This window comes from Eschrichtius robustus, chromosome 14 (assembly GCF_028021215.1).
Source record: "Eschrichtius robustus isolate mEscRob2 chromosome 14, mEscRob2.pri, whole genome shotgun sequence".
Classification (NCBI taxonomy): Eukaryota; Metazoa; Chordata; class Mammalia; order Artiodactyla; family Eschrichtiidae; genus Eschrichtius; species Eschrichtius robustus.
The window spans coordinates 16,862,729-16,882,530 of record NC_090837.1 but is presented as its reverse complement, the minus strand read 5'-3'; the positions used below and the strand labels follow the sequence as shown (position 1 = coordinate 16,882,530).

Here is a 19,802-nt window from a genome sequence, read left to right as displayed (position 1 = left end):
AGGTGTTTCTGTCAGTTCCGGCTGTTTGTTCGGGAAGTGGATCCGCCGCTGCCGGAGCAGCCCGGAGGGAGCTGCGGATCGCGAGGCCAGCACCGACCCCGCCCGCTAGCGCTCGCCTCCCCCGCCCGCCATGGCCCGGGACTACGACCACCTCTTCAAGCTGCTCATCATCGGCGACAGCGGTAAGGGCCGCAGCGGCCGGAGGCGGCGTCGGCCCTGCCGGGCGCGGCCCGCAGGAGCCTCGGGGAGGACAGGCGGGCGGGGAGGTGCCGGCCCGCGCGGGGCGGGCGGGGCGGCCGGCGGCCCCAGGGGCGTGCGGAGGGGCTCCGGGCCGCGCCGAGGTGAGGCTGGGGTGCCGGGCTGCGGAGCCGGGTGCGCGGGGCTTGGGGCTGGGCGCCCGGTCCAATCGCCGCGCCGGCCCCTGCCTCACGTATGACCTTGGTCAAGTCGCGCGATCTCTGGAGTTGGAGGGACCCGGGTTCGAGTCCTGGGACTACCAGCTTCCTCACTCTGACCTTGGGCGAGTTGTTTCGCCTTTCCGAGCCTCAGTTCCCTCATCTGAGAAGTGGGGACTTGCCTCGCTGGGTGGTGTGAGTATTGGATGAGATACAGCTGGAAAAGTGCTTAGCACTCGACCTGGCAGAAAGTGAGCTCCAGGTAGATGTTCGCTGTTGATGTGTTATCAGTAGCCTTTGTAAGCCTCGGTTTCTTCCTCTGTAAAATGGGCATATTCCCAGAACCTGCCTCATGGGATTCCTGTGAGATTTAAATGAGGTAAGACAGGTAAAGCACTTTGCTCAGGGCCTGGTACATTCCTGCTGCATTATTACCTCTGTATGGTTCCATTTCCTCATCTGTAAAATGGAATAGTAATAGGATCTGCCTCACTGGGCTGATTGAGTATTCAATGAGATAATGCACACACAGTGTTCAGAACAGAGCCGGGCACATAGTGAGTGCTCAGTGTGTGTTTGCTGTTACATACTGTCTGGTAGACGGGTGTTGGAGGTGGGTTGGCCAACATTACAAAAGTGCTCTGACCATTTATACACTCCTGTAGAGCTCCTAGCTCCCTCTCCAGTGCCTAGTGCAGTGCCTCACACCCAGTAGATGCCTAATGTATACTTATTGGATGAATGAATGAATATCAAGTGTCTTCAGAAAAGATAGGCTGGTTTCTGAGAAAAGGTGGAGGTTTTTTTTTTTATTAACACTTATTTATTTATTTATTTAGGCTGTGCCGGGTCTTAGTTGGGGCAGGCGGGCTCCTTAGTTGCAGCATGCGAACTCTTAGTTGCGGCATGTGTGTGGGCTCTAGTTCTCCGACCAGGGATCGAACCCGGGCCCCCTGCATTGGGAGCGCGGAGTGTTACCCACTGGACCACCAGGGAAGTCCCAGGGTGGAGGGTTTTAGAGGTGTTTGGAGTGTGGCAGGTAAGCAGGTTTATGGGGTGACCAAGGGGTCAGGGAGGCAGGCCCCAGGAGGTTTATGGGAGCATAGCTGAGGTGTTGGGATTTTATGATGGGGAGGGAGGCTTGGGAACGTGCCAGACTTATAGACCAGACCTGAGTTGAGTGTTGGCAGCAGTGTCATGTTACTGGAGGCAGAGGCCAGGTTGGTGGTGGAACCCATGGACTGTTAAGGAAAGAGGGGAACAAATCAAAGGGGTTGTCAGACCCTGATGTGGGAGTGCTGTGACAGTGTCATAGCTGGACCAGGAAGGTGGGTGGGTCGTGGTCTCACCGTGGAGCCGGGTTGGGACATGGCTGGTGGTTTAGGATCAGGTGAAGGGTGGCTGAGGCTTCTGAGGCTGCTGGTGGAAGGGAGAAAAGTTAGGGGCTAAATAGGGAGATGAAGAGTAGCTGTGGCTGGGGGAGGAGTTAGAAAGGTGGAGGAGGATGGATTCATTGTGATTTGAATGAAAGAAAACCAGACAAGCTGTGTAGCCTCGCTCTTGGAGATGGCCTCGGGCATTTCATGGGGTCCTGAGGTTTATGCCTTTCAGGTTTTGATTTCAGCCCTCACCTTGGTTCTGAGGGGCTGGCACCAGGGTGATTTCTCTCCTTTTCGAGTTAAAGTCAGGCTACCATGGTCAGGGTCCCTATCCCTCTGCAAGACATCTGGGGCCTGTGTGTTGATATACAAAAATGAAAAGCATAAGCTTAGCCAGAAGATGCACCCTATTGGCTTTTCTCCCTGGTGAAACCCAGGGGATGGTTTTGGCCCCTTTCACTGTACATTTTGCATGGTGTATTGATTTTTCACTCAGAAGTTAGGTGTGGGAGAAGACTCACTGGGTCAAGATTTATGTGACCTGGTTCCTTGTTCAGTCCGAGTGTGTAGGACTACGTTGTGTAGAGGAGACGGATGTTTTACAGTTTGATTTCTCCTGACAGTGAGCTGATACTCAAAGCCCAATGTTTATGAGGCTGGGAGATGGTAGCCATTGAAGTTCAAACTAAGTTTTGGCAACTGAGCAAGGAGACTAACATCACGCCCTCCCCTGAACCTGGCTCCTTATGTGATGATTCCTTAAGGTTTTTCAAACGGTTTCATAGACACTCTCTCATTTGATCCTTACACGTTGCCTGTGTGGTTTGTCAAATAAGGAAACTAAGGCTCAGAGTAGCTGACTGTCTTGCCCCAAGTCACACAGCTCTTCAGAGGCAAAGCCAGGAGTTAATGCACATGATGCTTTGTGAGCAGCTGGTGTGGGGCCTGGCAAACAGTAGGCCCTCAATGAGTGTTAGTTTCTTTCTGTATAAATCTAGAGCTCTTTTTCCCACTCTGCCACATTGTACATGCTTCTGGAATACATCCCCTCAGATTTTGCAGCTCTTGTTTGTGCCTAAGTTTGTATACTTTCTCTTATGCTCTTCTGACATTGGCTCTGATTTGTAACAGCATTTCGTCCGATCCATGGGGCCAGCCAGACTCATCCTTAGAACCCGGAGGCTGCAGTGGCTGTTGAAGGTCTAGTTGAAGCTTTCGACCTCACAGATGAGTGAACTGAGGCTCGGGGGGGGTGACCTGTCTGAGCCTATACAGGGAATTAGTTCCTGAGCCAGGATTAAACCTGAGAACACTTTACTCAAAGGTCTAAGGGTCTCCAACAGTCTAGAACTGAAGCAAAGAGGGATGAGGGAACTAGAGCCCAAGGGAGGAGCACAGCCAAGGGTGGGGGCTTCTGTGGAGGCGTTTTGAGGACCAGAGCATCTGTGTAGGGCAAGAGGCAGAAGGCAGGGGCAAGAAGGAGTTTGTTGCAGGGAGAGCAGTGGTGACTGAGAGTGGTGGGTAAGGTTTCTGCAGAGAGAATCTGTCTCCCCGCTACCAAGAGGCATCAAGGGCCAGGGCCTGTGCTCTCTGCAGGGTCGAGGATGATGGGGCTGGCCTGTTGGGGTGTGTGCTGGACATGGCCCTTGGAAAGCTGTTGACTTCGGCTGTGGTTAAGGCAGATTGGTACCCCTCACTTCCTCCCCTGGGTGGGTGCTGCAGGGTGGATGGTAGCAGCGTGTGTTCCCAAGGTGGCTTCTTTAGGGATATTTAGGAAACGGTGTTTCTCTGGGTGGGTTTCCCTTCCTTTCAGGGGGAAGAGCAAGGCCAGAGGTGGGTGCTGGCCTGAAGCAGCAGTTGACGTGGTGACTGTAGTGGTTTTGAGCAGCTCTGCAAATGAGCTTGGGGTGAATGAAGGGCACCCGGAGAGGCCAAGCTGGGGGGACACCTGCTTCACGCAGAGAGCACCCCCCGCCCTTAGACGTATGCGAGTCAGATACCATTTAACTTAAAAAAAGGATTCTGCCACCCCCCGAAAGTTTGACCACCACTGCTTGGGCTCCTTTTACTGCTGCAGCCGTAGCGTTGGGTAGCATGGCTGTCTGTGATTGGCATTGGCTTAGTCATAAATTCACTAAACAGTGTTTTGTTGGCCCCTACTGAGTGCTGGGCCCAGCTTCCAGCCCTGTGAACGTGCAGGGCAAGTGGAGCAAGACCTCCTTCCTAGAGGAACTCATGGCCCAGTGGCCCAGACACAAGGTTTTTGCTGAGTAAGCGGGCCAGGAGGCTCCAGGAGGAAGCAAGGAGCCGGCGGGGCCGATGGGGTGTTGGCGCTGGGCAGAGCGCCGTGAGGGACTAGCCCAGGACTGGGGCTCTCCTCAGGCTGGGCAGGAAGCCTCGCAGAGGAAGTGGCCCCAGCGCGGCAGGCTGCGGCTGAGCGGCGGGGACCGGGGCCGCGGCACCTGTCTGCTCAGAGCTGCGCCCAGCCTGTCTTCAGGACGGTCAGACCCTGGTTCACTCCATGAGACAAGTTCTGGGCATCGCTGGGCGACTCACCCACTTGGAGAGGTCCCCAGAGGAGATCGTCAGAGAGGACTGCCCAGAGAGGACGCCGGGGTCAGCCGGGGTTGGGGCAGCAGCAGCTCCCTCTGAGTATCTGGTGAGCGCACGGGCTCCTCCCCACAGCCAGGGACACACACTCAAAGTTCGCTCTCAGCTGGGTGCGCAGGCGTGGGGTCTGAGACCCTGGGTTAAGATCTCCACTCGTCTAGCTTTGATAGCACTGCTGCTAAGACTCTGACAGGCATGGGACACAGGAGCCACTTTGGGTTTTTTTGTTCCACTTCCTGAAGCAGATGCAAGAAGACCTCCCAAGCAGCACGTATTGGCAAGAGACGTGGAGCTCCAGGGTGGACAGCCCTGGATTCAGATCCAGCTCCACGCCCCTGCCGAGGCCCCTAGACCAGACGTGTAGCTTCTTGGAGCCTCAGATACCTCATCTTAAGAGATGCAGCTGGACTTGCAGGAACATCCAAGCGCCGGCCACACGCAGTGCCCTACGTGTGCTAGTGCTTTCCTTCTGTGCTCGGTTGACCCAGCTGGCTTTGGGGGGGGGTGGCGGGGGCAGGGACAGAAGGACACAGGGCACAGGACAGGTGCACCTGGAGGCTAAAGCTGCCGTGTGTTGAAGTAAAGGGAAGCCACCCTTACGAGGTTCTGCCTGTTCTTGGAACAGGAGACTGTGGGAAGTGAAATGGTCTGAGCACCCTGAGCTGTTGGGCTGAGGGGTGTCAGGCGGACGCCCCCCTCGCCGCCCATGCAGCCACCCGTGGCATCAGCCGGGGTGAAGGTGGCCGACAGTCGGTTCGAGTTGTCTGCGCCTCACTTCCTCGTGTGCAGAACAGCCCTGAGGATCTCCAGGGTGCTTTGCAGCCAGGCAGCCCCTTGTCTCTCACCAAACCGAAGCTCCATGTGTGACGTGCGTTTTCCAGGGACTACGTTCTAGACACACCTTGGGACCAGTATCACTTGGTCGGCCTTCCCCTGCTTCGTGTCCGTCGTTGGGTCTCTTCCTTGGGGTTGCTGGGCCTGGCCCTCACACGGGCCCAGCTCGTGTCTTACACTGAGATGGAGGAAGAGGTCAGAGATCCAAGGGGAGAGGTGTTCTGGTGCCAGGCTGGTTGGGGAGGGATATGGGTGCTGCTGTGCCTCTGAAGAGTTAGGACTCGGGACCATCTCCCTGAAGAGGGGTAGGGGTTGGAGTGGGGACCCGGACCTCCTCTCATCTCCTGCTTTCTCCCCTGCAGGTGTCGGCAAGAGCAGTTTACTGTTACGTTTTGCAGACAACACTTTCTCAGGTGAGTGTGTCCCTGGGATGCTGCCAGGTGTTTTGGTTTTAACATCCCTTCCCCTGGCGCCAGAACACCCTGGCCTCTGCCTAACGTCAGAAAAGTCCTCATTCTGATTGCCAGACAGGGAAGGAGGAGGAGGGGGCGTAGGTTAGAAGTCTCTGTGGTCGGTCTTCATCTATGTTGTTCAAAAAAATCCTTCTGCAGGCCCATCCTTTTTCTACTCAGGGTCTTTTTTGTGTCCTAACATTTAAAAAAGAAAGAAAAAACGACAAGTTAGGACATGCCTGTATAAAGTGTCAAACGGGAAGGCTCAGTACAGTGAAAAAGGAGCGCTGCTCTCCACCCCGACCTTGGGTGCCCTGGTAGCCTCTGCTCAGTGTGGTGTGTCTCTCCCTCGACTCCACACGCTGTGGGCCGGCCACTTGCGTTCCCCTCGGCATATCAAGGATCATCCTTGCACGTCTACATGCAGACCTGTGGTACTTTTGAATGGCTCCAGCTTCCTGGGCTGTGCAGGGATGCACATGGTTCATAAACAGTGTTCTTGATGCGTGCATGCTTTCTGGTTGCCTCTGTTTCAAGTGGTGCTGTATTTCTTGGGACACACTGTGTTTATTCTTGCATAGAAGTGGAGTCACTAGGTCAGGGGGTATGTGCTTTTAAAGTTTTCACAGGTACTGCCAGTTCGCCTTTCACAGAAGCTGTACTAAGTTGAAGGGGTCTAAAGAGCCCCTTGTCAATGCTGATCGGTACTAGGTCTTAGCGGTGTTCATTTTTGCTCAGCTGATAGGCAAAAAGTGCTGCTCGTTCAATCTTGTGTTTCCCTGATCACTGGTGAAGTGGGGCACATTTTCATTGGTCGAGCACATAAGGTTCAGTGCAGAGGCTTCGGGCTGTCTTGGCCTCTCTGATCGAGGACTGATGTGTGACTACCTCTGGGAATTCCCGTGATGCAGTTGAGGGGCGAGCTTCACTTAGGAAGTGATTACGTGGTGGACACCTCTCTCTTGAGGGAGGGAGAGGTGGGTTTCTCCTGACAGTGGCCCTGCACACCCCTGGTGGCATGACATTGGAAAGAGTTGTCTTCTCTATGTGACCATGAGTGTGACCGAGTCTCAGCTCATCTTTAAAAGTGGGACTGATCCCCATCCCTCCCACGTAGGGTTACTGCGAGGATTCCCCAGGACTAAGTAATCTCTCAGTAAACACCAGGGGTTTGTCGTTGCTGTTGTCTCCTGTTCGAGAATGGTGACTAGTGGGCACTTCTCACTGTGCTGGAAAACATTCCTCTTCCTCCTTATGTCCCTCTGACTCCCCCTCCTGTCAGCTCTCAACTCTTGGAGGGTTCTCTTCAACCTCTCTCCTCCTTTCCATTTCTACTACCAGTTCAGACTGCTGTTGGTTCTAGCCTGAAGCATTACAGCAGCTCCTGCCCATCCCGTACCAGACTGCTGAGTTCATCTTGCTAATGCATGTCTCTGGCAGGGTTTCCTCTGTTTAAAAACCTCAGCGGTCCTCTCTTAAGTGAGCAGAGTTCACAGCAAGGTTTCTCCACTGTAGCACCACTGACGCTCTGGGCCCTGTAATTCTTTGCTGTGGGGACTGTCCTGTGCATTGAAGGATGCTGAGCAGCTTCCCTGGGCTCCACCCACTAGATGCCAGCACCCTTCCCCCTCCCGGTTGTGACAACCGAAAATGTCTCCAGACATTGCCAAGTCTTCTGGGTGGGGGGGACTCAACAATCCTCTGTTGAAAACCACTGGCCTTCATAATCTATCTTCAGTTCACCTTTCCAGCTTCCTACCTCATGCTGTCTGTTCATGCTTTTTTGTGTTTTCACTGTTCACTTTTTTGTGTTTCTGCTGTACAGCTCGCTCACTTATTCAGCCATCAGCTGTGTATCAAGTGCCCACAGCACTAGGTGCTGGGCTGCTCTCCTTGGTGTAATCCAGCCCCCGCAGAGAGCCAGATGCCGCCTTGTCCTCTGTGCTGCCTCAGTTCTTTTCTTCTGGGTGGGATGTCTTTCCCCCCGCTAATCTCAACCTTTGAAATCATACCTATTCTTTCAAGCCAGGTCTAAATGTGACTTGCGCCCGAGAGCCTTCCTTGATCTCCACCCCACTTTGAACTTTGACCTTTCCTATCCACTCTACACACTTGATAGAGTTAGTTGTGTGTGTGTCATGTCTGCGGCACCGGGTCACACTGTCAGCTCCAAATGGAGTGAGAACATGGGCTCTTCTAGCATTCGGGCCTTTGTAAGCCTGGACAGGACTATTTCTGTTGCCAAAAATTCTCTTTAACTCCATCTTTCACACAGATGCCCCAAGAGAGCTATTTACAATGCAGCTCATGCTTGGATTAAACCCTTCAATGCCTCCCTGTCACGCAGACACAAGAGAAAGTCCAAGCTCTTGAAAATGGCACAAAGGCCAAGATCTGGCCTTGCTCACCTCCACCCCCAACCTGCCTCCCTCTGTGTGCTTGACCTCAGGCCACTCCCCCCACACACCACTGCTACGTTTGCTGCTGTCTCCTCTGCCTGGAGCAGTGTTTTTCAAATTGCAGGTCGGGACTTAGTTTTATTTTTTTAGTTTTTATTGGAGTATAGCTGATTTACACTGTTGTGTTACTTTCTGCTGTACAGCAAAGTGAATCAGTTATACATATACATATATGCACTCTTTTTTGGATTCTTTTCCCATACAGAGTATTACAGAGTATTGAGTAGTTTCCTGTTTTATATATATAATAGGTCCTTATTAGTGATCTATTTTATTTGTACATAGATATATATATTTTACATATAGTAGTGTGCATATGACTTGTTTATGTTTTAGGAAGTTAATTTTGTGGGCCATTTAAAATGTTTGGACTAGAAAAGAGAAGCCCGGAATGCATCATAGGCTCCCACCGTTCCCAGACCACAGTGAACGTGTCCGTGACCCGGCCACTCTAGTAGAGGGTTATGTCCCCTCCCCCCAGTCACATCCCCTGTTTTATTTCCTTTGTGGCATTCCTTGCTCTTGAAATTGTCTTCTTTATCACTTTGTTTCATTGTATCCTGTCTGTTGCCCTCACCTTGGGGCTCGGACTTTGTCTTTTTTGTTCAGGGCTGTGTCCTCCAGGCACTTGGAGTGAGCGGGGCGGGGCGGGATGGTGGAGCCCAGGGTCACCTGTGCCATTTAGGCCGTGGTCTGACCAGGGCGGCCTGTGGGCCCTGCTAACATCTGTGTGTGTGCAGGTAGTTACATCACCACGATCGGAGTGGATTTTAAGATTCGGACTGTGGAGATCAACGGGGAGAAAGTGAAGCTGCAGATCTGGGACACGGCCGGGCAGGAGCGCTTCCGCACCATCACCTCCACGTGAGTCAGGCCAGCCCTGCTCCCGCTCAGACCCCTTGCCACCGACATTCAGACACAGTTGAGCCACTAGTGCCGGGTCACGATAGACATGCCACTGGGACGGGCCCCCGCGTCTGTTGGGAGGTGAGCTCCTTGCCGGCTGCAGTGGGTGGCGTCGAGTGGGGCCCTTCCTCTTCCTGAGGCTGCAAGAAGAGGAGGGGGGTGTGGCGTGGCAGCTCTGGGGCGGGCGGGGCAGCGCGCGCCAGTCCGCTGACCCTCTGGCCTTTGGGTCCTTTGTCTTTAAAATGGGGTAGCAGTGGTGATGTTGGCTTCGCCAGGTGGTGAAACACTTAGGCAATGACAGTGCTCTTGTTAGGTGTCAGCTGTGACAGCCGGGGTCGTGGGGTCAGCCGTGCAGGCTCCCGTCACCACCCTGACTTCCGGGAGGGGGCTTCTCTCTGCTGGGAGGCCCGGAAGGAGCACTGGTAGGTGGGAGGCCGTTGGGTGGCCCCTCCTCCGCCTCCCCAAAGCTGTCTGCTGGGAACCCAGCTCACGCTGAGGGTTGTCCTCCTTTGCTGCTGCAGTACCTTTGTGATTCTTAGCTGTAAACAGGAGGGAAACCTAGCTGGAGCTCCAGACCGCAGGGGTCCTGTGGAGTGGCTGTTGGTTAATGGAACAGGTTCCAGGAAAGAGCAGGGCTATGAAGGCAGACACTTGGGAATTTACATTTTTGCTCTGCTTCAGTTTCCCAGAGGGCTTGTCTTTGGGATTTGCTTTAATGCCGAGTCCCGTGTGCTTGGGGACATCCACGTGTGGACATGGATGATTCCACTGAGCTCCCTGCAGCTGGTACTCTCATCATCCCTGTTTTACAAACGAGGGAGCTTCCGAGGGTGTCCTGCTCCCTGTGATGGGCAGCGCCTGGGCTCCACACTGGGGTGTGTGCAGAGCAGGAGCCAGCGCCTGGCCTGGAGTAGTCGCTTCTTCCATCGGCCTCTCCTTTGCCTTCCCCAGCAGAGCCTGTGTGAGTGGGGCTCTTGGGAAGGCACGAGGAAGTTTTGTCTCCTCCCGGCAGGGTGAAAATGGGGCAGACCCCCGGCTGGCCACCCATCCAGAGGCGGCTCAGGATCTGAGGGGTGGGAAGTGTGAGGGCCGAAGAGCCCCCATGGTGGTGGCTGGGAGTGTCGTGGTGTCCAGGGGTGCTGGCTGGGCGGGTGGGTGGCCCTGGTCAAGGGGCTTCAAGGGGCCAGAGCCTGAGCAGGCCTGGAGCGGGGGGGTGGGGGGGGCGGGCTTCTGTCACTGGGCCAGCCCTGTGGTGAGCACACGTGCCGTGATCTGTGACTCCCCGAGACCCCGGGGGTCCCCAGTCCTGGGGGCTGCCCAAGGCAGGTCTCTGCAACTACTTCCTGATGAGCTGCCTGAGCCCCCTTGTGTCTTGGCAGCTGCCAGTGAGGCCTCAGCTAAGGAGGGCAGCTGGGGTCAGGGGGTCCTTGGGGTAGGATAGACATCATGAGCTTTGGGCTGCCCAAGCATCTAGGCCTGAATAAGACCAAGACCTCTTGTCGGGGTCGGGAGGAATGGGCACTGACCCCAGATATCCTTACTCTGGGCCGGGACTGTCGCCAAGGACTTTACCTGCTTCATTTCATTTAATCCTGATAAAAAGTCCTGTGAGTATCTCCAATTTACAGACAAGAAAACTGAGGCCCAGAGAGGGTGAAGTAACCTAGCGTGCTTGGTTAGGAGTTGAACTGAGGTCTGGCTGATGCCAAAGCTCTTGCCTTTAACTGGTCCACAGCCCTGCTCTCTGCTGGCCCTCCACCGCCAAGGGACTGGGACTGGGGCTGAGGCAGACGGCAGATGCTCTGGTGCCTCCTGTGGGTTAAAACCAGTCAGGGAATTCAGGGCACCCGAGGATACTGGGCCTGTGGCCACAAGAAATGCTCCAGGCAGGGCAGTGGGGCGGGGGAGCCTGAGACCTTTCAGCAGAGAAGCACGGCCCTGCCCGGCCGGCCATCCTGAGGTCAGCTCCTTCCAGGGCGTCGGGAAGAGGGTGAACTGCCTCCCTCATCCTCTGGGGGAGAACTCCACTGCCTGCAGGCAATCTGGGTCTGCACGAGAAGGGGGAGTGCCGCACGCTGGCCGGCCTGCCTGGGGGCTGAGGGAAGGAGTCTGGAGTTTGTTTCAGGAGTTTGTTCTCTTCCAAGGATTGGGGCAATCTGGGGGCAATAACGTGGCCTTTTCTGATTCAGGGCATTAAAAGAAAAACTAAAATTGCATCCTGTTAGCCTGCTGAGAATGCCCTGTTGTCCCCCTCACTGTTTCTTGCCTCCTGGTGGCTGGGGTTCACTGACCCTGAGCTGCGGCTGGGGGCGCGGGCTGGGGTGGGGTGCTGAGGGCAGAGAGCGAGGCGGAGGCAGGGAAGCCCCTTCCGTACCTGGCCCTGGGCTCAGGCCCGGGCTGTGACTTGCAGCAGTTCACTCCACTCAGCCTTACGTCCTCACTGGTGACATGGTGACCCTCCTGTCTTGTACCAGGTGTGGCAAAGATCAGTAAGGTCGTGGGTGTGAAGCACCGGCGCTGTGCTGGCATAGAGCCAAGTTGTGGCGCGTGGACGTGATGACTGATGGAGGAGGAGGTGGAAGCCCAGCACGCCGGTGCCCTCCTCGCCCGAGCTCTGAGCTCTGAGCTCTGGACTGGTTCTCTCGGGTGACACCCCCTTGCCTGGGTCCCAGAGAAGGCGGAGGGTCCCGGGGAGCAGTGGTGGCTTGTGCTGGGGCCGCGGCTGTAGGCATTTCTTGGCATCTTCAACTGTCTTCAGCAAAGGAGGGTCTGGAAACACAGTCCACTGCTCGCATGTCCTTTGCTGGCGGGGGACAATCATCTGTCCTCACCAGTTCCCGGCATGCTCTCCTGCACCTGCTCAGGTGGGTGTCCACCAGGTGGACCCAGGTGATGACCTGGTGCTCTAGGGGGCAGGGAGGGGCAGGGCCTGGATGGCTTGATTGTTCGGGCTCCCCAGGGCAGGGCGCTGTGTCCCCAGGAAGGCAGAGTTGCAGGCAGATGAAGCTCCTGGGGGACATCAGCGGGTGTCTGAGGGTGGAGAGCCGGGGTTGCGAGAGAGGCTGGGCTTTTCTCACTGCCTTGGTGGCCGGCCTGGGGAAGCTGCTGACATTGCTGCCTGCCATGCTGTCCCTTGGTTTTCTTCCATCTGCGTCGGGGGCCCAGATTGTCACTGAAGGAATAGTAATAGTGGTAATAAAGAGCTGGCCCTTGTGGAAATACGTATTATCTCCTTAGTCCTCACAACCACCCCAAGAGTTAAGTCCTAGTACCCCCATCTTACAGTTGAGGAAACCGAGGTGCCATGAGGTGCACGCAGTAACCTTCCCAGGGCCCCACAGCCTTTCATAGAAGGAGCTCGTCTGACCTGTGTCCTGTGATCGGGCCTCGACTATGAGGAGTCGGCCAGAGTGCTGATGGGCAGGCAGGTGAGAACACAGCTGCACCTGCCAGCCTGGCCAGCTCCATCCTCGTGCAGCCTGTGGTGCCTCAGAACCGCCACCTGGGAGGGGCCGCTTTCCTATGGGCTTGGGGCCCTGATGAGCCCCGGGAGGGCGGAGGCGCTGTGGGCTGGGTTGCGGGGGGAGTCCCCGTCTACCCGTGAGCACGGCCTGTTGCAGGCAGTGGTTCTTACCCTCGTTGTTCTCAGAGGCCCCTGGTGAGTGAGAATCTCTGCAGCGCTGGGTGATGTGACGTGTCAGGGCAGGGGGTGTCACCTGGCCGCTGGGTCAGTGAAGGCTCTCTGGAGAAGTGTGAGGCTCTGTCCTCCTCTTCCTTCCAGGGTTGATGTCCTCCATCTGTCCTCCTGAACCATGTGAGTGAAGGGGGATGCGGTGTCTGGAGGGGAATGTTCACATCCTCCTGCCTTGCAGACCTTCCAGCTGACCTTAGGCACCGGGGTCTGTGCTTTTGGATGCGTCCTGATGCCCAGGTCATTTCCATGCCCTACCTGCCCCCCGGCCTGGATGAGCCTGGAGTGGCAGGAGAGGAGGTGCCCACCTGCACCCAGGGGAGTGAGAACAGACCTTGGCAGGCTTCACAAGTGGTGCGTGTTCTTGGAATGGCATTTTACTATGACAGATTTGAGGACAGTAAAAAGTTTTGAATGTTAAAAAGAGGACAGTGGTAATATGTCAAATGCGAACATTGCCTGAATTTTAAAAATAAAACTTCAAAGAAGTTTCAAGCTGTTGGCAGCCTCTGAACAGTTTGGTTGGCCACCGCAGGGCCGAGCGCTCCCTACTTACCGTGCCTGGGGCACAGCATGAGCAGCAGTGCTGCCGGCGTCCTACCTGCTGGCTGGGCTCTGGATGTCCAGCCGAGGCCGGAGGGAGAGGAGACACCGGGCGTGTTGGGGGAAAGCACTCGCCCCTCGCCGTTTCCCAGCCGCTGTCTGGACGCGGGCAGGCGGGTCCTGTGAAGGGGCTACTCTTGTTTAGGCTGAAGCTCTGACGCAGACCCTGGTCCTACAGGTATTATCGGGGGACCCACGGGGTCATCGTGGTCTATGACGTCACCAGCGCTGAATCCTTTGTCAACGTCAAGCGGTGGCTTCACGAAATCAACCAGAACTGTGATGACGTGTGCCGGATACTAGGTGAGGCTGGACCCAGCAGGGTAGACAGTGGGGTGGAGGGTGGCAGGGCGTTCCCACGGGGCTGGGTTGACCCTGCTTTGCCTTGAAGTGGGGAATAAGAATGACGACCCTGAGCGGAAGGTGGTGGAGACAGAAGATGCCTACAAATTCGCCGGGCAGATGGGGATCCAGTTGTTTGAGACCAGCGCCAAGGAGAATGTCAACGTGGAAGAGGTGAGGCCTGCACTGGAGGGGCGGGGGGTGAGCGTGGCCCAGCTCTGCTCCACCCCCATGGCCTCCTTGCCCCACCCTGGCCTGCCCGGGGCATCCAGGTGGCCGACAGAAAACGTCACAGTAACGGCCGTTGATTGAGTGCCTCCTGTGTGTGCTAGGCCTTGAGCTAGGCTCTCTACAGGTGCCACCTCATATCTCAACAGTCCTCTGAGGTAAATTAGTCCCATGTTTCAAATGGGAAACAGGTTCCAGCTTGTGAGAAGCTGAGTCAAACTATGACGTGCTCCACACCACAGTCGTGCACGGTGTCCACTCGGTCCTCTGCCTCCCCGTCCCTCCCCTGCCCTCCCCACTGTCACCTCTTCCTGCTCTCTGGCTTTCCTTGGGGCCTTGGCTTCCTGCAGAGACCAGCTAGCTTTCCTGTGGCCTCCAGAGCTTGCTCGGGTGGGTGTCCGGGCGAGCCCCCTGAGGCTTCTGGGGATGCACATCCCCTCAGACTGGCTGGGCCTCTGGACCAGGGCAGCCTCCTGTCACTTAATGCTGCGGCTGCTGGAAAGCGCTTGTGAGTCTTTGGAGAAAAGCAGGACCTTTTGCCACAAGCCCAGGCTGGCTGCCCTCGTGGCTTCGGGAGGGTCCTGCCCGTGGGGTGTGGAGCCCAGGGGCACCGAATCCCCTGCATCCTGGGCTCGGGCTGCCTGATGGCAGGGACCCCGGGCGCCCGCGTCAGGCTAGGGTCACAATGTGGGCTTTTCCACTTAGGGGCCTGTGGCAGGGCCCTGAGTCCTCTCCACGCTCCAGTGTTCCTTGTGTAGATTGATTGGGGTGGGGTGAGAGCCTCTGCCTCCCGGGTTGCGGGAATGAGTGAAGCAAATTATGTCACGTACTTGCTACCTTTCCCGGGAGTGGAGGAGAGCTGTGGGGTGGTCTTGGGGTGGTCCGGGGAAGGTTCTAGGCAGGGTGTGCAGTGAGGTAGCATGGAGTGGGCCGGCTCTGGGTGCTTCTGGTCCGTCGCAGGGGCACCTTTATCTTTGTTGTCTGGAGTCCAACGGAAGGAAAGGAGTTTTTTCTTCTTTAAGAGAAAGACTGGAAAACCCCTTCCCTGAGACGTAGCTCATAGGTCTTTGATGTTGTTCCTTTTTGACCTTTATAATTCACCACCTCCTTCTAGATAGGGTTTGAAGATACACATACAAAAAAACTCACCAGTAGAACTAGAAAGCTGGGTCCGGGGAGGCAGGGAAGTGGCCACGCTGTGATGGGGCCTCCACGCTGGTCTGAGGTCCGCCCTGCCTCCTTCACCCTCACAGATGTTCAACTGCATCACAGAGCTGGTCCTCCGAGCAAAGAAAGACAACTTAGCGAAACAGCAGCAGCAACAACAGAACGATGTGGTGAAGCTCACGAAGAACAGTAAACGAAAGAAACGCTGCTGCTAATGCCCCCAGCCCACTGCAGAGACTGCCCTGCGGCCACTCCCCCCGCCCCAGGCCAGGGGGCTCCTCTCCTCGGGGGACACTGTTTCGTGCCGTTATTTAAAGAATTCTCTCCACGTTTTTGTACCGGGAGGCGCCATCGGCACTTCCTCCCCTCCCCCCTTGAGTGCCAAGAAGGTGTTGGACAGCCTGCCCTTCCCTTCTGGCGCCCCTGCCCCCCGGCCAAGGCGCCTGGGCCCGGCGAGGACGCTGCCAGCCGAGCGGACTGATTAACCGGAGTTTGTACATAATGTATATTGCTTTAACCAGCGCATCACCCTTGTCCTGCTCTGGCTCTTGCCTCCCTAATGCCAGCCTGCTGCGACGCCCCCTCCCCACCTGACCCCAGCTTTACTGCCAGCAGCTTCCTGAGGGGACAGGATTACGTTCTAGACATACCTTTTGCCAACCTGGGCTGGTGAAGTGGGCTCCACATGACTCGTTCTCTCTTGCAGGCTGTCGGTGTCTGTCCCTGGCATGTAGGGGCTCACCCCTGTCCAGGGCCTCTGCCGGCCCAGCTCCCTCCTCTCCCCATCCCGTCCTGTAACCATTCTGGCAGCTGGGGAAACCTGGCCTTGAAGTGGGCCTGGGGTTCCCATCAGAGGCCTGGCCCTTCATTTCCACAGGAGGAGTCACTCCTGCCCTTTGGCCAACGGATTTCTTGTCCTGCGTTCCAGATGCCTCTGAGCTACAAACCCAGGGGAGCCGTGGCTTCTAATTTATATACCAACCTGTTTTGGTTCCAACAGAAAGGTAGGGGGTGTGTTTGTGCAGGGATGGGCTTGCAGGGGGACTAAGGAGCATCATTTTAACAGATAAAGAAAAATGAAGCCAAATCAAATGAATTAAGTTCCTCATACTCTTTTTCTCTTACTGAGGTTTGGTTGGCACAGCAGCAAAAGTTGTGGCCGCCACTTTGGGTCCAGTGTTTTCAGAAAAAGTGAATGGCTTCCTGTCGTCGTGGAGCTGGGCTCTTGGCCGAGCGGCTCTGCCTTCCCGGTGGTTTGTTGGTGGGAAAGGAGGGGCCTCCCACCCCGGTCTCTGTCGGTCCAGGGCCTCCCGCTGAGTCCTGGGTCTCCGATGCAGCCCCAGGCACCTTTGAGTGTGGGGAGTGGGTGCCAGGGGCCGCTGGGCTGTGGGGACGATGTCTCTGAGCTGCACGCAGGCAGCCCTGGATCACTGACAGGACTGTTTTAGTACAAAGGTAGCATGAGGATTTCTTAGTGATTGGGAAGGAATGGCCGCTGGGGCTGGGAGCCGGCTCTGACCCACCGTGGTGCCCTGGAGGAGGAACCAGGGTCGTCTGCACTTGATGACTGTCACCCCCACCCCCTTGAGACACTTCATTCACCTTTCCCCTAAAAGGATCACGTAACCTGGGAATAATTTATTTCAACACCATGATGTGTTTTACTAGATTTCCTTTCCTAGGCGATTTCCAGGCCAAGCCCTGATTGGACAATCACATCACAGATCTCACTGCAGATTTTCCATGTCACTGTTGATGGGGTTTCAATCAATAAAAACTGGGGGTTTCTTCTTCTTCTCCACTTCCCCAAACTGCCAAAAGCCCATAGTTCTGCGTGACAGGCCTTCACTTTGGAGCCACAGGATGAAGTGGGAGCGCTGGGCCTGGTAAGGCGGTGCTGTGGGGTGACAGCAGGTAGCCCTGTCTGGTTGGGGTGCTGGGAGCCACAGCGTGGTCTCCATCCTCAGGACCGTCCTGGCGACCACAGGTCCCGTGGAGGGTGTGGAGAGCTCAGGCCTCCTGGGTGGGCCACAGCTCGGCTCTGAGGTGACACTGGTGTGGCAGTGCTTGCAAATTCAAGCAGTAAGAGGAGGGGGTCCTGGAAGTTTCCAGCCCAGGCTAGAAGCCACCGTGGCTTCTGGCAACTGGACATCCAGACCCAGGTGGTGGGGTGACTTGGTGATGACAGCGTGCCTGTCCCGCTGAATGTCACACGCATGAATGGGGGGGTGGGGGAGGGGGAATTCAGGGCTGGACCGGTGTCCTGGTGGACCTGATGTGAAATTCCTGTTGAACAACAAAACTTTTAAATGGTTTGCTAGGATTATTTCTGTATTGAAAGTTTCTAATTATGCTTTTTAAAAAAATACTAAAAATAAAGGTTCAAGCTGCCAGATTTTCTTCCAGGGTCTGTTTCCTCTCCTCCAGCTGTGCTCTGGGTGGGCTGGCTGCTTCCCACCCATTGTGTCCAGCTCTGGTTTGTTCTGGTCTGAGTCCTGCACAGGTGCCCATCAAGGCTCAGGGATGCTTTCAGAAGCCAAGTTTGTTTTCTCCACGAAAGGTGGGTCCAGGTTGAGCTTCCCCACTGGCTGGCAGCACACGTGGTAAGATGCCAGGGGAAATGCCATGTTTATTCTCCGTGTGCCCAGAAGGATACAGTGGAAGCTTTGCCTACAGTGATTTCTTTCTGCCTCAGAGTTTCTGCCAAGCTGTTGGACCTGCTCATGGCTTGGTAAGCGGTGCTGGCAGGGCCTGCCTGTAGCTGGGCAGCTGCGGCGCTGGCAGGGAGCCCGGGGCCAGGGTGGGCGTAGACACGGTGCCTTGGGTCACTGCTCACAAAACAGCCGTCACTGATGGGCTGCCTCCACTCTCCAGGGGAGGTGCCTTTTCCTGGCTGAAACCACTGATTTTGCACCAACGCATGAGGTGACCTCCCAGGTGCATGGGTGACTCACTATCACTGCCTTTTCACAGCCAGCCAGCCAGCCAGCCAGCGGTTCGAAAACGTAAAGCTGCATTCTGCCCAAACACCCACTCTGGGTACCCAGTGACTGAGGCGGGAAGCTCTGTAGAAATTCATTTTATTCTTAGACTATTTTCAAAAGAAGCAGTGGTGCGCTGTTTTTCTAAAAATATGCCTTTATAGATTCATATATAATATGTATATTATAAAATCCATACATGTATTTACATGATTGCTACATACAAAATTACAGCACTGTGGTATGTACATATCTATAGGTACATTCTTTCCACTCATCCCTGCTGTGCTTTTCCCGTGTGAGGGAGGGAGACGATCCTTTGTAAAGCGGCTTGTGGGCTGGCTCAGTCCGGGCGCCTCTGAGTCGGGGCCTCAGCAGAGAAGGTGAAGTGGTCGCTGAGGAAGGATCAGGAGTTGGGTCGCCGGGTTGGTCCTTCTGTGGGCCTGGTGGGCAGCATCTGGAGGTGTCCACCCCATGGTGCCAACACTGCCCTTGAGGTGGAGTGGCTGACCACAGACCCCTCCGGAGCCATTCTGTGGCCTGGACTTGCTTGGCCGTGAACTTGTATATGTAAGGGGTGCCAGGGGCCTGTGGGAGGAGCAGACCCCTCTCAGCCCTGGTGCCAGGAAGGGGAGAGGGCTGAGGGCTAAGCCTGCAGAGGGCCCCGTTGAGGAGGAAGGCCTGCACTGGAGGGGGTGGGGGAGGGAGGGCAGCAGTGGCGGGGGCCGGGGCACTGCCCTTCTTCCTCTTAGGCTCGGGGTGGCCTCAGCCAAGCCCCGGCAGGGCCCGCTGTGGCCGAGTGCGAGAACAGCCCCGGCCATCAGGCCCCGCAGGCTGGGGCTCCTGGCCCGTAGGTGCTCCAGCAGCGGTACGTGCACGTGGGTGAGGGGCCGCCTCCTCCCTGGGCCAGGGGTTGCTTGAGGGTGGGGTTCAGGCTGGGGCCTGGTGCCCTGCAGAACTAGGCCCCTGTGGCTCAGACCAGCTGGGGGCAGCCAGGGCCTCCTGAGGCATGCAGAAAGGGCCTCCATTTCTCCCATTCCCCGTATTCCAAGGCAGAAGGGCAGCGGTGCTTGGGGTTGGGCGTGGGAGTCATTGAGGGGTAGGCAGGGTGGGCTGTGATCCATCAGGTCTGAGCAGCAGAGCCCAACCAAGGGGCCACTCTGGAGGCAGCCTGAGCCCCGCTCAACAGCAGCGGATCCCAGGGAAGCCCAGGCTGGGTGTGGCCAGGCAGTGGGGACAAGGCTCCTGCCTGTCCCTCTGTTGAGAGCAGCCTTCAGAGGTCGAGTGGGCCCTCCTGGACGACTTGGCCCCTGTGCGGGTGGGCAGTGCGGCCGCTGAGCCTGGCCGGGGGGTGGGGTCTGGCGTGCACACATGGTGCGCTGGGCCCCGGCCCACGCCCGCTTTTCAGTCGCCTCCAGTGGCGCCCATCCTTGCTGCCCTGACTCCTCCCAGTTTAAATTTTCCTGAAGAATGAGAAGAGCCGTTTGCCTTCAGCGGTGCTGGGCTCATCGCCACGCCGTGAGCCGTGGGCCCTGGAGAGGGCAGTAGCAGGCCGGCTCTGTTCCTTAAGGTGCGTGTCCATCAGCTGTCGGTCAATGACCCTGTGCATGTCATCCTGCAGAGGGCAGAGCGGAGGTGGCTGAACAGCTCTGACCCGGCGCTGGGGGTGGGCGGGGAGGTGGCAAACGTAGGAAGCACGAGAGGTGAGGATGATGGATGAGATGAGTGAGCGGCTGCAGCCACGGCTGCCCCGAC

The 19,802-nt window shown here is 56.5% G+C and overlaps 2 protein-coding genes across 4 annotated transcripts in view; one reads left to right on the top strand and one right to left on the bottom strand.

The window, feature by feature from the left end:
- Window positions 1-41: 41 nt before the first annotated feature.
- RAB35 (RAB35, member RAS oncogene family) lies at window positions 42-15,704 on the top strand. 2 transcript variants are annotated; one of them, XM_068563352.1, is made up of 6 exons: window positions 42-182; window positions 5,581-5,631; window positions 8,870-8,993; window positions 13,508-13,632; window positions 13,721-13,845; window positions 15,153-15,704. In XM_068563352.1, the coding sequence occupies exons 1-6, from the start codon at window positions 131-133 to the stop codon at window positions 15,279-15,281; spliced, it is 606 nt and encodes a 201-aa protein (XP_068419453.1). In that variant the 5' UTR covers window positions 42-130; the 3' UTR covers window positions 15,282-15,704. The 2 variants fall into 2 exon arrangements, with proteins under 2 accessions (XP_068419453.1, XP_068419454.1); XM_068563353.1 differs by lacking the exon at window positions 13,721-13,845 and having other exon boundaries at window positions 15,153-15,453.
- Window positions 15,705-19,062: 3,358 nt separating this feature from the next.
- Window positions 19,063-19,802, bottom strand: part of BICDL1 (BICD family like cargo adaptor 1) — a 95,294-nt gene continuing 94,554 nt past the window's right edge. For both annotated transcript variants that reach the window (XM_068563271.1, XM_068563269.1), the window contains one exon: window positions 19,063-19,662. In XM_068563271.1, coding sequence (XP_068419372.1) covers window positions 19,501-19,662 — 162 coding nt within the window. In that variant the 3' untranslated portion in view covers window positions 19,063-19,500. The remainder of the gene's footprint in view (window positions 19,663-19,802) is intronic.

Coding starts and splice junctions, on each gene's coding strand:
- RAB35 (XM_068563352.1), top strand. CDS start 131: ATGGCCCGGGACTACGACCACCTCTTCAAGCTGCTCATCATCGGCGAC. Junction 8,994..13,507: donor TTCCGCACCATCACCTCCAC/GTGAGTCAGGCC, acceptor CTGGTCCTACAG/GTATTATCGGGGGACCCACG. Junction 13,846..15,152: donor AGAATGTCAACGTGGAAGAG/GTGAGGCCTGCA, acceptor TCACCCTCACAG/ATGTTCAACTGCATCACAGA.